At 35.7% G+C, this 14,093-nt stretch overlaps 1 protein-coding gene and 1 long non-coding RNA gene across 3 annotated transcripts in view; one reads left to right on the plus strand and one right to left on the minus strand.

Moving 5' to 3' along the window:
* Positions 1-5,316: 5,316 nt before the first annotated feature.
* The window catches only part of LOC149532225 (uncharacterized), a 208,205-nt gene continuing 199,428 nt past the window's right edge, over positions 5,317-14,093 (minus strand). The window contains exons 9-12 of one of the 2 annotated variants that reach the window (XM_089808523.1): positions 6,091-6,177; positions 5,872-5,936; positions 5,628-5,748; positions 5,317-5,401 (exon numbers count right to left, since the gene is read on the minus strand). In XM_089808523.1, coding sequence (XP_089664649.1) covers positions 5,324-5,401; positions 5,628-5,748; positions 5,872-5,936; positions 6,091-6,177 — 351 coding nt within the window. In that variant the 3' untranslated portion in view covers positions 5,317-5,323. Of the gene's footprint in view, positions 5,402-5,435; positions 5,749-5,871; positions 5,937-6,090; positions 6,178-14,093 lie in introns of those variants that run through there. The other variant, XM_089808524.1, reaches the window with a different exon arrangement.
* On the plus strand, positions 12,976-13,987 carry LOC149532226 (uncharacterized). Its single transcript, XR_016358902.1, has 2 exons — positions 12,976-13,305; positions 13,392-13,987. It is a non-coding gene; the product is annotated as an uncharacterized LOC149532226 (long non-coding RNA).

Here is a 14,093-nt window from a genome sequence, read left to right on the forward strand (position 1 = left end):
ATAGGCCCTATGTGATTAAAAAAAGATGGAAAATGAAAAACTAGATGCAATGTTATATTGTAGCAATAGAATATTTTAAAATAAAGAAATTCCTTGAAAAAATTAGCTTAGATGCCTTCAAATTGATTCACTACCCGACTTGTACAAACATAAGAAGAAGGATAACATAATTTAGAATAATAAAATTTTAAATACTTCTACTAAGGAATACAAATATGACACTTAAGCTAGAATTTTCAATCAAAATCATGATAAGGGAGGAACATGATTTAATAAGGGTAGGTGGAGTTACTCAAAGGCCCAACTAAGGTTGAAATTAGATGCCAAAACAATAGAGAAGAAACCAGCACTAGCATATTTCACATAAACTGTAATGTTGTGTTTAGAAATTTCTTGGAAGCATTATGTCCAAAAGTAACGATGAGGAGGCCCACACCAGCCCCTCCAAACGAGTGTGCTGGTTAAGCCCAACCCAATATCACTATACCTAACATTTTTTCAAGCATTTTACATGCTTTCTCTATTCTTCGACACACCCTGTACACTGGTTGTGCTTTCACATCTTGGCACCCAAATGGGTGTTCCCGCGACATATGAGCCATGCGGTCATTGCATTGCATGAGCCTCATCTCTTTAGACTTGATTCTCATGTATCCCATTATGTGCCATCATATGCTTACACATTTTGTATAAAACGTGGGTACTTTGACTACAACATTTGACAGTAAACCATTTCTAATACGATTTGGTGAGTGTCGACTCATTATCTGAAAGCCTCCATTTTGATATGAGTAAAGAAAAATATTGATGCATGCTCGTTTATGTAGCTCTATTCCACTGGGAACATGTGCCCAAACTATCTAAAACTCCATCTATGCCTTCCTACCTTGACAAATATGAACAAGGCAGACATTGAGAGTTTCCATTGCTATATACTTTATCTTGGCTTCCATTTATAAGTATCTAACTAATTTGCATCGAAATCTTCCATAATTGATGCATGACAAAGTAATCCCAAAATTACAACCACCAAAAAGTAACCAACCAAAAATCCTCACATATAGATTAAACCATTTAGAAAATCAGTTAGAGATTCATTCATTTGTGTTGACAACAATTTGTGTGCCTATCTTATGCCTTTGAGCTTTTCATGCATATCTATGATGTTACATTCGACCTTTTCAAATTAGGCTATTATAAGAATGGTATGAACATTACATGAAATGGCAATATTTTTGCTATGACATTTTTGTTAAAAAACTTGCACACATCATACTCCATAATTCAATATACACGAGTGCTACAAAATGCCCATGCACTCGTCAGTCCAATTGGATTTTTCATTACCAATCTTCCATCTCCATGCACTACACTAAGAAATTTGGTTACGCTTTCCAATGTTTGTATCTCTAACATGTAAGCCAGCCAAAACACCGATGACAGCTTTTGAAATAAATTGCAAACGTATTCATGTCTTTATTCTTTTGGTACTCATATAAGCCTTACGGGGATTCCTCCATTGTTTGAAGATAACTTTGTAGTAGAGAAGGCTTTAGCGATGGCTGAAAATGTTGCAGATTTATTTGAGATATTTTATAGTCCCTTTGACAAATTTTATGCAAGCCTTGCAAATGCCTATATCTCATATGGCTACAAAACTCAGGGTTGCTACGACAAACATTTCACAACCTTTTTCCAACCGTTAGCACTTAGTCATGGATTTGAGTGATATGATATGATATGATAGATTTTAATGATGTCCATGAGACTAAAGTAGCCTATGGGACCCATGCAATCACCCTCCCGAGTCAGGAGTGAAACTAGTCAGTTGCAAAGTTTTGATTAACTTGTCTCTCCTTCTCTGAAGTTTGATAATCAAATCCGCTGTTCTCTTCACTTGATCTTCCTCGAATGAATAGTTGATGGCATCCACATCTATTATAAAGTGCAATTATTTGAAGCTTTTATAGATTTCAAATCTATAAGTGACATTTGCTATACAAATTTTTAAGCTTAATGAAAAATAAGCTTTAAATGGACTACTTAATCTAGATAGTTAAGCTATCAATTATTTTTCCATATTTTACTAAAATACACCAACTTCATTAGTTATATTTTAATTAAGAATTGAAAATGAGGTTAATGAATTCTTTGATTTTACATATTTTCGTTAATTTCATTAACCTCATTTGTTGAAGAGATTAATGAGTCAATAGTAAGAGATTAACGAATCATTAAATTTCATGTGTTTTTGGATGATTCGTTAACCTCTTTATTTCTTTTTGGTTATTGAATTGCTTGAAAATACATGTTTTACAAGTATTGATTAACCTTGAATAGCTTTTGACTCAAGAATTAGAGGTCAAAAATTCGAAGTGTTGGATGAAGTTGGGAGAGAGACTTAAAAACTACAAAACCATCAAAATCTTGATCAATAATTGACCATTTTAAAGCTTGAAATTTGTTGTTCCTTTGCTCGCTTTTGATTAAAAATGAAAAAAATAATAATTTAACCCACAAACCACGATAAATGTAGGCAATCACATAGGGGCAATGTCTCTACATGTGACCTTGCTTGACATGCGCAAGTTTTGCAATTTTTGTTGGGCTTAATACCAATCCAACAAATTTCATATAAGTTTCTTTATTTATTGAATTCATGAGGTATTGTTGTTCATGACTTGTAGCTTTCCCTTTTTTTTATTACATTGATGTTGTAGCATCATTGGAGGTTCCTTGTCATCACCAATTATTCTAGTAATCGTCAGGTTTTTGGCTACTTCTTGTTATCGTCTTTATGGGTGGTGTGATGTTTAGTCAAAATTCATCACATGTTGTTATGATTCAAGGAAGTGTGTGCATCTGTATCATTGTAGAAAGATAATTTTAACGTAGTCCACTTGAGTTATTTCTCGTTAGTTTGTTGTATTGTAATGCTTGTGTTGCTTTGTGTTACTAGGGAAAAGTCTATTTAGAAGGTCTTTTAGCATCAATTGTAAAGCCCCATGAGTGTTCGTTACTCTTTAGGAAGAATCTTATGGGATTATTGTGCATTGATAGAATGTAGTGTTGCGATTTTACTCTCTAGTGTGAAGAACTCTACATTTGAAGCAATCTATGATTTCGTTCGTGTCTGAAGCATAAGTTTATATCTTTCATAATGTATATGATATATGCTAGATAACCATTTCATGTTTGCTCAAGTGTATGATTGATTTATGAATATAGATAATCTGTCTTGTGGGTAGTATAGGCATGACAATAATCATTCAAAGGTGTCCATGCAAAGTTTTTTTGGCTTGCATCTATGTTACAATCGATGGATTGTGAGAGAAATTAGACAATTAAAGAGATAAATATTTAATGTTCATGATTTATTTTTATGATTATTAATTCATATATTAGAATAGTGAATTATGTATGCTTCTAGCATTGGTATTTCCCTTTGTGTTAGGTTGATTCTATGAACTATTACTATTCTCCCTAAATGTTTTTCCAAAATGGATCGAGGAGCATGTTGAGAGATTACAATCGAGCGAAGAAAGAATTCGTTGCATTCTATGAGAAAGTTTTGTAAGTTGAAGAATGGAGACATAATTTGTTGTCGTAGGGTTGATAACTAGAAACATTGTAAATTGTTCTATGATTAGTTTCTTCTAAGAAGGGGAATTGAGATTCAGAGGGAGCTTATGTGGCAGATTGAGACTGTCAAGGCCTTTGTAGAGGATCAACAAGATCACACAAGCTTCTTGTTTGGTCAAATATTGGAATCAATTAATGTATTGTGATAATCAGAGTTGTGAGTATGTTGTCCCTATTGAGTGGGAGTCTCCACATTTAGATGATCTTTTCTTTTGCATGCTTTGATGAGTTCTTCTTTGTGAGGGAGAAGATTGAGGTGCAATCCCTTGTTAATGAGTGCTTCTCCTTGAGGGAGAAGTTCGAGGTGCAATCTTTTGTTAATGCCTTTTTCTCTATGAGAGAAATTTGAAGTGAAAGCTCATGTTCCACCCTTTGGGAGTAGTATGTGTTGACTTTGTGACATAGTTTCCTGATTTTTAACCCTCTAGGAGTAGCCATGGTGAATGTCATGTTGATAAAATCTGCGATAATTCTTTGTTATTGATACACATGGGTGTAGCCATTGTGTTTGTCATGACAAGAAATCTGCAATTTATATCTCCTTTGCTAAGGGAGTGTTGATGTTTTTAGCTGCAGGAGATATCTTGATTATTTGCATGGTGCTCTTTCATATACTCATGTTTGGAAATACAAAGAGACATGCATTTTAGAGTATGAAGAGACATGCGTAAGAGGTGTGCATATAGAGAATGAAGATGCTGATTATGATACGAAGAGTCTCTCAATTCTAGATATATATCATTGCTTGTGTGATGAGTTTTATATTCAGTTAGAAGCATTGTACTTAGACCTCTATTATTTAATAAAAGAAAGAATTTTTGGTGTGGCTATGATTTTCCCCTCAAGTTGGTAGTGTCTAGTGTTATTTATGTTGATTATTGTTGTTTATATTTCTTTCTGAGCAAAACATTAACAATTTTATTTTTAAAAACTGGTGAAAAAAACTATTTCCTTTATTTAAGATTTAATAACATAATCATTTTCATCAAAAACAATTTTTTTTTTTTGAAAAAAGCTAATTATAGAATCCATGTCTTCACCAAGTAGATAATAACAATCTTTTATTTTTTATTTTTGTATTGAAGAACATTTGAATTAAGCAATTAGCTAGGATGGTTGGACATCAGTTGAAGGAAAAAAAGGCAAATCCTCCAATCCTTTATTTGTTATGTCTTTACCTTCTCAAAAGTTGGGACCAAAATGTAAATCTTGATGGTCTGTGGTTTCTTGGGCTGTTTGCTAATTTTTTTAATAAAAATCCCACCAAACAAAAGACTAATAAAAAAGATGATGATAAGGATACTAATGCCCTACCTGACTATGCTAAAGCTAATTATTCTGGTGACTATATTTGTCAAATTCTGAATAATACACTGGCTGTTTCCTGCTCACTTTACCCTCTTATGTAATAAGACAAAAAAATAATCAATGAGACCTTCAGAAGCTCGAACGGGCTTTAATACATCTTGAGCATAACCTTTGATCGGATCTTGTTCCACATGAATAATTATGAAGAAATCAAATACCTAATTGATGCTACAATTACATAAGAGTGGATGCCGTATAACTGCTATTGATATCTAAAACCTGGTGCAAATTCACAAGTAGGTAGAAAAATGATCATCTTCCACATGTTACTCCAATTCATACATATAACCCGAGTCCAAGATGCACTTTGTAATTAAATTGTGTATACTCCTTTAGATTGTTTTCCTGTTTCACTTGTACATACATTAGTGTTAACCGGCATGTTTTTCCCCTGGCATTAAAATCCAACTGTTGTCAACAGAGACTGAAAGCACTATAGAGTTTGATGCATTTCTTAAGATGCAAAACAAACGTTATATTAGACAATAAAACAGAAAATTATATTTTGTTAAGATATTAAAGAGATCTTCATTTTGGTTTTGAAATGAATTTGTTTAGACTCTAGAGATTGTCTTCAATGGAAGAAAATTAAGTGCATTTTGCTAATTTTGATTTACATTTATGCTTCGTGGACTAGTTTCTCTCTCTTGATTGAGTTGATTGAGTTGTGCATATGGTATGCCATCAATTTGATCATTCTGGTAACCAATGCTTGAAGTAGTCATATCTTGATCATTACTGTCAAAAAAGAAAACCGCTGGTCTCAGTGACACGTAATGGCATACAACAACTTTCCTTGTGAATAAATAGATGTAGAAAAATTAGCCAAAGAGACTAAAGAAGTGCAGTTTGGCTACTTACTACAAAGAATAAATGGTAAGGCCAACTATTACAATTCCAAGAGCAACAAAGTATAACCAATCAACCTGTAAGACAAAATCACACAATGGTTATTAAAAATTTCATAGAAGACTCGGTAGAAATTACCGTACATGAATAGGGGACATATTATGAAATAATCATTCAACTATGAGGTCACTAAACAAATAAGATTCCTTTTCGTAAAAATAATCCACTCACCCCTTGATGATAAAAGAAAATACGGATAATTACTGCCCACATATCAGAAGTCAACAGTGAAAGATTAAAAAGGGTTGCTCCACTCCTCTGTGAGAAACAATGAAGATGGCATATTGGTCATGATAAACATTAATTGAATAAATGCATGAAGGGACTATTTGCATTGAAGTTCATAGCATAAATACCATTAATAAAAAATCTACAAATCCTGTTAATAATCATTCAGTTTTCAACTCATGCTCGGATTCAAATATATAATTTAATGAGTTGCGCTTATAGGAAAAACCAAGGATCCAAAGCTTATTCTAAAACACCAAGCAAGTTCTTTCTAAGGACTATGCTTTTGGCTGCATAAAAAAATAACAATTTTCACTAGGAACAAATCTATCTACACTGAATGGATTCATGTTTGATGTATACAATGGAATATCTGAGCTAATTATGAATGAGATTGGTTTCAGAACAGGTTTTTCTTGTACTTATAGGGTTGGATATGATGTTTTAGATTTGTGTTTGTCGCATTTTGTTTGCTTAGCACTTCTTGTGTTTAGCAAGTGGAATAGTGTAGGTGCCAATTATGCCATGAATAGTTAAATAGGACTTCTGTTACATAATGTAATAAAACATTGTTCTGAAAGGATTTCAGTTGTGTTGTCAGTTGGTAACTTAACCAACTGTGAGTCTATTTGTATTGAGACAAGAACAAGTAAAGGGTGGTTGTGTACTTGAGATTCTTATGCTATGAAAATTTATATTATATATGTTTTGTTTTTTCTCTAGTTATTTATGTGATTCATATCTGGGATTATTGTTGAATGGTTATAAGTGCATTGTCTTGGTAGCACATCTCAATTAAGGCATCCAACATTTTGGCGTCATTGCCTAAGTCTAAACCTGGAGGTTGAATGGAGTAGGACAAGCAGAATGGCGGCATAATGAGTTGTCCCTTTGACCAACAAGTCTTGGTAACTAATAGTGGTGTCGAGGACAATACCAAAGTGACTCGAGAAGACCAATTCATAAAAAATTTAGTTTGCATGTGTGACGTGTTTGTTAACAAGAGGTTCAAGAGAGCAGTCACCCCTAGCATCATACATGTCGAACTTACGATGAATGGTCTAGTGTACGATCTTCTGGGTAGCCTTCCAAAACTATTGACTTGCACGTTGGTAGAAGTCGAAGAACAACACAAGGCAAGAGAAAGAGAACAACATAGGAAGAAAACAATCCAATGTTATGAGAAAGGAACGAGAGGGAGGAAGAACCACGCAACACAATTAGGCGTTGCACTTCTAGCAACAAAAATTAATGCTCCTGCCAAATAAAAATAGAAGGCGATGCATGAGGAAGGAAGCACAGTCTACGGACATAGAGATTCTGATAAGGTCTTTGAGAATGCAATAGCAAGACAAGATATGACAACACGTACAAAAGCTTGTGGGAAGCTCTCTTAGCCCTACCAACAACTAGAGGGCACCACTAGTATGCACACTGACAAGGGATTGCCACCCACACAACAGGAGTGGGAAGAGAGTGTAAGAGAGTTACCCCTACTAAACATTCCTTGCACACCACAAGGGTGTGATGCAGGCAGTTGGGAGAGTGATTCTATGTAGATAGAGTCATCAAAGTGCTTTGAGGAAGTTAGTAGCGAAGAAAAGGACTTGGAAGGAGAGGTAGTGAACCTATTCAAAAGTACCTTGCGAGGCATTGGAAACCTTGCCATATCATAAAGGACAGGGAAAACAAAACTTGAAACTCATGGAAGGAGGGAGTACTAGTACCATCAAAGAGGGAATGATAAGGTGGTAAAAGGGAAGAGGACTAATGCACGCCTAGTTGTATAAGACACGTGCAAGGACATGGAGTGACTGACCCACCTAAGTCTAATAATACACACAAGGTACAAATCGTGGGAGAAGAATAATGAACAACCCCAACAAATAGAAGCTTCCCAAATAAAATGGGGATGGATTGGAGGACCCATCTTGACATTGCAAGACATGCATCAACATTTGGGAAGCAAGTGGTCAAGATGATGAGAAGCACTAGTTGAAAGCCTTTTTCAGCCACCTTACCAGGTATAGCAATTGATTGGTATACGTATCTTCCAACAACAAATAAAACAACTCGGAAGGACCCGAAGTAAGCTTATAAGGCAAAAATTAAGTTACTCTATAATGAGTATGAGTTGGTAGCAAGAATATATAATACTCGACAAGGAAAGAACAAGGCAATTCAAGCCTACCATCAAAGGCTAAAGGAATTGATTGGCAGGCTAGAAAATCAGCCTGTAGACAGGTTGAACAAAAGATTGTTTATGAAGGGGTGACTCCTTGAATTTGAAAAAAATGAAGGTAGTACCTCCATCATCCTATAAGGAGGCGTGCAATGGAGTCTTGGATATTGAAAGTGAGAGTAAGACATCCAAAGGAAAGAAGAAGATGAGTGATGATGAAGGAGATGGGGGTAGACAAGGAGACTAAGGAAAGCAAGGAATAGTAGTGTACAAAGAGCAAAAGTGAAGGACACACCAAGGCCAACAACCCCAAGAAATCCTTTTGTGACGTCTACCAAGTGTTGGGACACTCCACCAAGGTGTGCCTGTACAACTTGAAGGTGAGGAGCACTCAAGTGCGCTTCACACAAGGGGAATAGGCAACCCCACCAACCACACCACCATGACCCATAAATTCTAATGCCTCATTGGGAGGTTACGACAACAACCAAAGAAATAATAATAGCCACAAGAACACCCCAAGAAGCCACATTCAATACAATGCGAAGGGAAGACCCATGATACAATTCCACAGGTGCAACGAATGGGGCCACTTGACAGAAGACTGCCAGAGAAACTAAGGTGGTGGAAGAAAGGTAATGGTGTACTCCGGAAAACCACAAGGATGTTGACTGATTTAAGGGGAAGGCGGTAAACATCATAGAAGTAACATGCTTCGAAGGGAAGTCCTTGCAATCAAGAGGCTCCAAAATAAAAAATCCACAAATAGAGAAGGAAGCCAGAATGGAAACGAAACTGGCAATGGAGAAAGAACAAAGTTAGACACATGGCACTACCAGTACCCTTGTATGGTCAGCTTCAGAAGCCAAAATCATACAAAAGATGTGACAGGCGACCATCCCATTATGGGTGGAAGACCTATTAGAGACACTACCACAACTGAAAGTGGCAATCACCAACATTGGTAATACACATGGTGATTAAGAGGTTAGCAACAAAAGGATGAATGAGGCAAAAAGAAAAGGACCTGAAAATGATACTTCCACAAGTGATACCACAGACCCTATGTTGTTGACAATGGGTGTGGGTTGGACCCTAGCAATGGTGGAAATAGAAATCATGGATTGTACCCTCACCAACACCATTGTGGATGGAGGGACTGGAGTAAATATGCTTCCATAAGAGACATGGAAAGCACTCAAAAAACCAACACTCTGGTTGCCAACCTTCCACTTGGTAGGCGTCAACCAACACCATATAAAACTGATGGGGATACTCATGGCCCAAAAAGTAAATATTGGGACCCAACAATTCTTCCTTGACTCTATCACCATTTCCCAGCAAAAGAAGGGATACAACATCCTCCTTGGAAGAGGGTGACTCATCACAACGAAGACCAACCACAATTAGAAGAATACCCTCTATATCGAGAGCGAAGGGAAGAAATATGTCATTGACCTTGGAAACCAAGCAGTAAGCAAGGAATTGACCACAAACTTTGAATCTAATGAAGGGGAGTACGCTAAGGAAGGAGGAATGGGACTCGATGACAAAGGAGTATTGAGGCTATTGTATTTCTCAAAAGATGAAACTAGTTCACTCAACACACTATTTCACTGGCAAATGGAGGACTATGTGATATTTTTGCTAACCTCTAATCTTTGGGAAGGTATAACCATTGGGTAAGAGAAACCGATGGATGCAAGTAAGGTTATAAAAGATACTTCTAATGGTACAAAGATGGAAAATGGAAGGAAAATAAAACAAGAAATACAAATTACTCAAATAGAAACAATAGAGGGGGGGTGCAACTAGAAACCAAGGACACTAAATAAATAGAAAAAGAAAGGGAAGGCAAGAGAAAAGTATATTTGTATCTATGTAAATCAAGGAGATTTACAGAGGCACTCCAAACTCATGTCGTATAATTGTGAGTGCCTATATGGAACAAGCTATCCAAATAACAAGAGGTACATGAAGATATTTGTATGAGACCAAAAGAGGTTGTACATTGGAAACAAGCCAAGTAGAATACCATATGATGGAAGTGTAGATCCCAACGCAAGAGAAATGCAATCTCACAAATTTTAGAGAGAACCGTACGGAATCTATATACAGTCCGTCCAAGGAGCACACAAGCCTCGCAAAGACAAAATGTCATACGGTGGGAAAGAAGAGAAGAGCACAAGTTGAACAACATTCATTTAGCTTACAATCAGGCTGATCATACATCATACAGAAAGAGAAAGATCTAGGTTGGTCGTACACCTTACAAAGAAGAGGGTGGAGGAATGGTCACCATACGATTGCCAAAAGAGGAAGAGAAGAGCTGTACTGGGAAGATAATGTTGGGCCATATGGAGGAGCCATGGTAGGACCGCATGGAAGAAGAGGAGAGTAGTACGAAGGAGAGAAAATGAAATACATACGACAAAACCAAGCCGTACCAAGAAAGATATCAATCGTACAAGCAAATACAATTATCATAAAGTGTAGAGAAAAGTTGCACACCATACATGAACTCTTTGTTTTTTGGATCCTTCTACATTATTTTTTACATCAATAGAAATCAAGAAAATGGTGTACCCCTCAACCCTGCTAAGGGCATTGCCCCTTGACCCTGCTAGGGCCATTGCCCCTAGACCCCCATTTTATTTGTGAACTACACTACAACAGTCAGTTTGGGTAGTACAAGTCACCATCTACATTGTTGTCATTAGTTTTCTTGGATATTACTTGACATATACTTGTTGTCATGAAGACGGCTTTTTCTTTTTGGGAGCTGATGTAGGCAGCAATTATGCCATGAATAGTTAAATAAGACTACTGTCAGTTAATGTAATAAAACATTGTCCCAAAGTGGTGTTCGTTCTGTCATCAATTGGTGACTGTTGGATACTTAACTAACTGTGAGTCAATTAGTATTGAGACATGAACAAGTAAAGGGCGGTTTTGTACTAGAGATTATTATGCTATGAAAAGTTATATCATTCTGCCATACCTCATAATATGTTTTATATTTTTTCTGGTTATTTCTGTGATGCTATGAGTGAGTCATACCTTGGGTTATTGTTGAATAATTATAACTTATAAGTGCATTGTGCTGGTAACAAATCTTGGATTAGGCATCCAACAAGTAGTACTCGGTCTAGAGTCTTACAGAACAAGGGAGAAGCAAGGCAAGGTTGCAAATATAAGCATAAAGAGAAAAAAAGGTTAGAGCGGATGGATAGAGCCACATCCAAAATTGTCATATTGTATCCACTGGGACCAAAACCACCAGATGGGTTTAATTGGGGTCAAGATGATCTAGATGAGTAAACACAGTGCATTGAATGCAGTTTGAAAGCTCAGAATCTTTCAGCACCAGAGAGATCTGACTGGGTACTATGGGGTTGGTAATGAATTGTTTATCATGTTTCCATTCATGTTAAGATGCTGGGGACTCTAGAATAAATTGTGGACACTAGTATGCAACATAGTTATTTTGATTTTAATCATTATTAGTGTCTTGACGAATTCACCAAGCTTGGGTGAAACGATACTTGATATTCATAATGGCCCTTTATAGGGAGCAAACTTGTATTTTTGTTGATAATGGAATTTAAATTAGTGTTCATTTTCAACTGATATAAGTGCTAAGCTATGATTGCAGTATTTCAGAACTGAAGACTTCAAGAGAGTGGAGAGGATGGAATCCCATTTTTCAAGAGAAGTGAGATTTGGACTTGCTTTTGGTTGTTGTGTTGGTACGCTTTTGTGGACCAAAACCTTTCTCATTGAAATTGTGTAATCAGAAAATGTTTTGATAAAAAATCATAAACAAGAGGCAATTCTTGTAATAAGCCTGTTTTGCCTCTTTCTTTTAAATTTTTTTTTGAATGCTTTTGTAATGGACTTAAGTTGCCAAATAATGTACAGATAATAATGTACTTTATAATAAGCAAACAATTCAGACAACTAAAGAAACTCAACGATACAAGTAGCTGAAAATTCCCAAATTAATTTCTGATCTGATTTTACAAAATTTATCAAATGTCTAAATCCAACATACCTATTTGCTGATTTGGCGATAAAGGTCTTCTACAGAAATGACCAGTAAATACAATATGCAGAAACCCTAGGCACTTACATGACTCCAAAATGGAATGGCTGGGTGTTGAATTGATTAGCAGCAAATAATAAACACCAGGAATGCAGATTTAACCCTCAAAGGCCAATCTTCTGCAATAAAACCCTCACACCCAAACTCTTCAAATGGTGTGGCTGGTATGAGGAAGTATGGCCAGCATACAGAGGTGTAACCAGCAATATACAACAATAAAACTCCCCAAATTGACCTCTACCAATCAGATATTCAATGATTTGTTATGTCCCCATTTTGGAGGTAATTTGATTTAATTAATTTAATTAATTAAGTTGTCCAAAATAATGAATATTTTATGAGGATGACTAATTAATTATTTTAATTAAATAAATAAGTGGTATTAAGTTAATTATTTATAAAGTTATCAAATAAATAAATATTAAAAGGTAACTTTATATTTAATTAATTTAATAAAGTGACTTGAATTATAAAATATTTTATAAAGTCTCTTAATAAATAAAATAAAATAATGTTTTAAAAGTTTCTGGAGAAAGTGGAAAAAAAGAATAAATAGGCATATGGGGCTTCATCCTCACTATGTAGATTTGTTGTTGTTGATGTTGATGTTTGTTGATGTGCACTGTGGAGCCTAAGGTTTCTGTAGTAGTCACAATTGGCCGTTGAGAACGAAAACTCTCAATTGGTGAGCAATTTTGAGGGTGTGAAATATCACTTGAATTATTGCAAAGTTGAGGAAGTTGCTTCAGACTTTCTACTTGTACTTCAAAGCAAACTTTTATGGCCCTTGGCCAAATTTTGCTGATATTGATTTGAGGAAATCTATTGCAGATTTTGGAGGCATTTTGGAGCTTTGGAATTTCATCATTGGGTCAGTTTCATTTATTGCACATTGCTGTTATAGTTACCAGTCTTTTTCAGATTTTAATGGTGGACAATTTTGCATATCATATTCAGATTTTTGGTTGTATGGCCTCATTCGGGTATTGTTTCTTTGTGGGTATTTGAGCATTCATCTTGGGAGAGCTTGGCAATTGTTTTGGCGTATTTTGGAGTAGCTATCAAGTTGCTGGTAAATAATTTCAGTGGTCTGATATACTACAGAAAGGGCACCATTGGCAAGACATTTTGGTTCATAGCTCATCGTTGAAGCATCCTATGGTTCTGGGTATTGTTGCATTCAATTGCTATCGCCGAGACAATCATTTCAAAGACCAATTCGAGGAGCCTAGAGTCTACATTTATTTATCTAAAGTATTGCCAGGCAAGAATAGGGGCGACACTTCAAGGGAGTCAACTTCTTCATTTGGAGGGGTCTTCATCATCAACAAGTGTTACAATCAAGTCTCCAGCTCTTCTACAATTGTGTACCAGGTTTCTCAAGTCAATTGTTGCATATATATTGCATTTTAGATTTCATACTAAGGCTGTATTTGTACTCAGAAAATTAAATAGTTTGCATATGTTGTAATGCCAAGAGTCTTGGCCATTTCATACTAGCATTGTAGTTGACATTATATGTGTAATAAGGGAGACATAAGTTGTTGGTCTAATATAGTTGTAATTGAATATGTTTTTATCATTCATAATCAGCTTATTAGTTTGCATGCCAATTGTTTGACAAAATGTCAATTGGCTGTAGGTTCTCTTTTTGACATA

Source organism: Cupressus sempervirens, chromosome 11, assembly GCF_028749045.1.
Source record: "Cupressus sempervirens isolate cs-2001-9-10 chromosome 11, ASM2874904v1, whole genome shotgun sequence".
NCBI classification, from domain to species: Eukaryota; Viridiplantae; Streptophyta; class Pinopsida; order Cupressales; family Cupressaceae; genus Cupressus; species Cupressus sempervirens.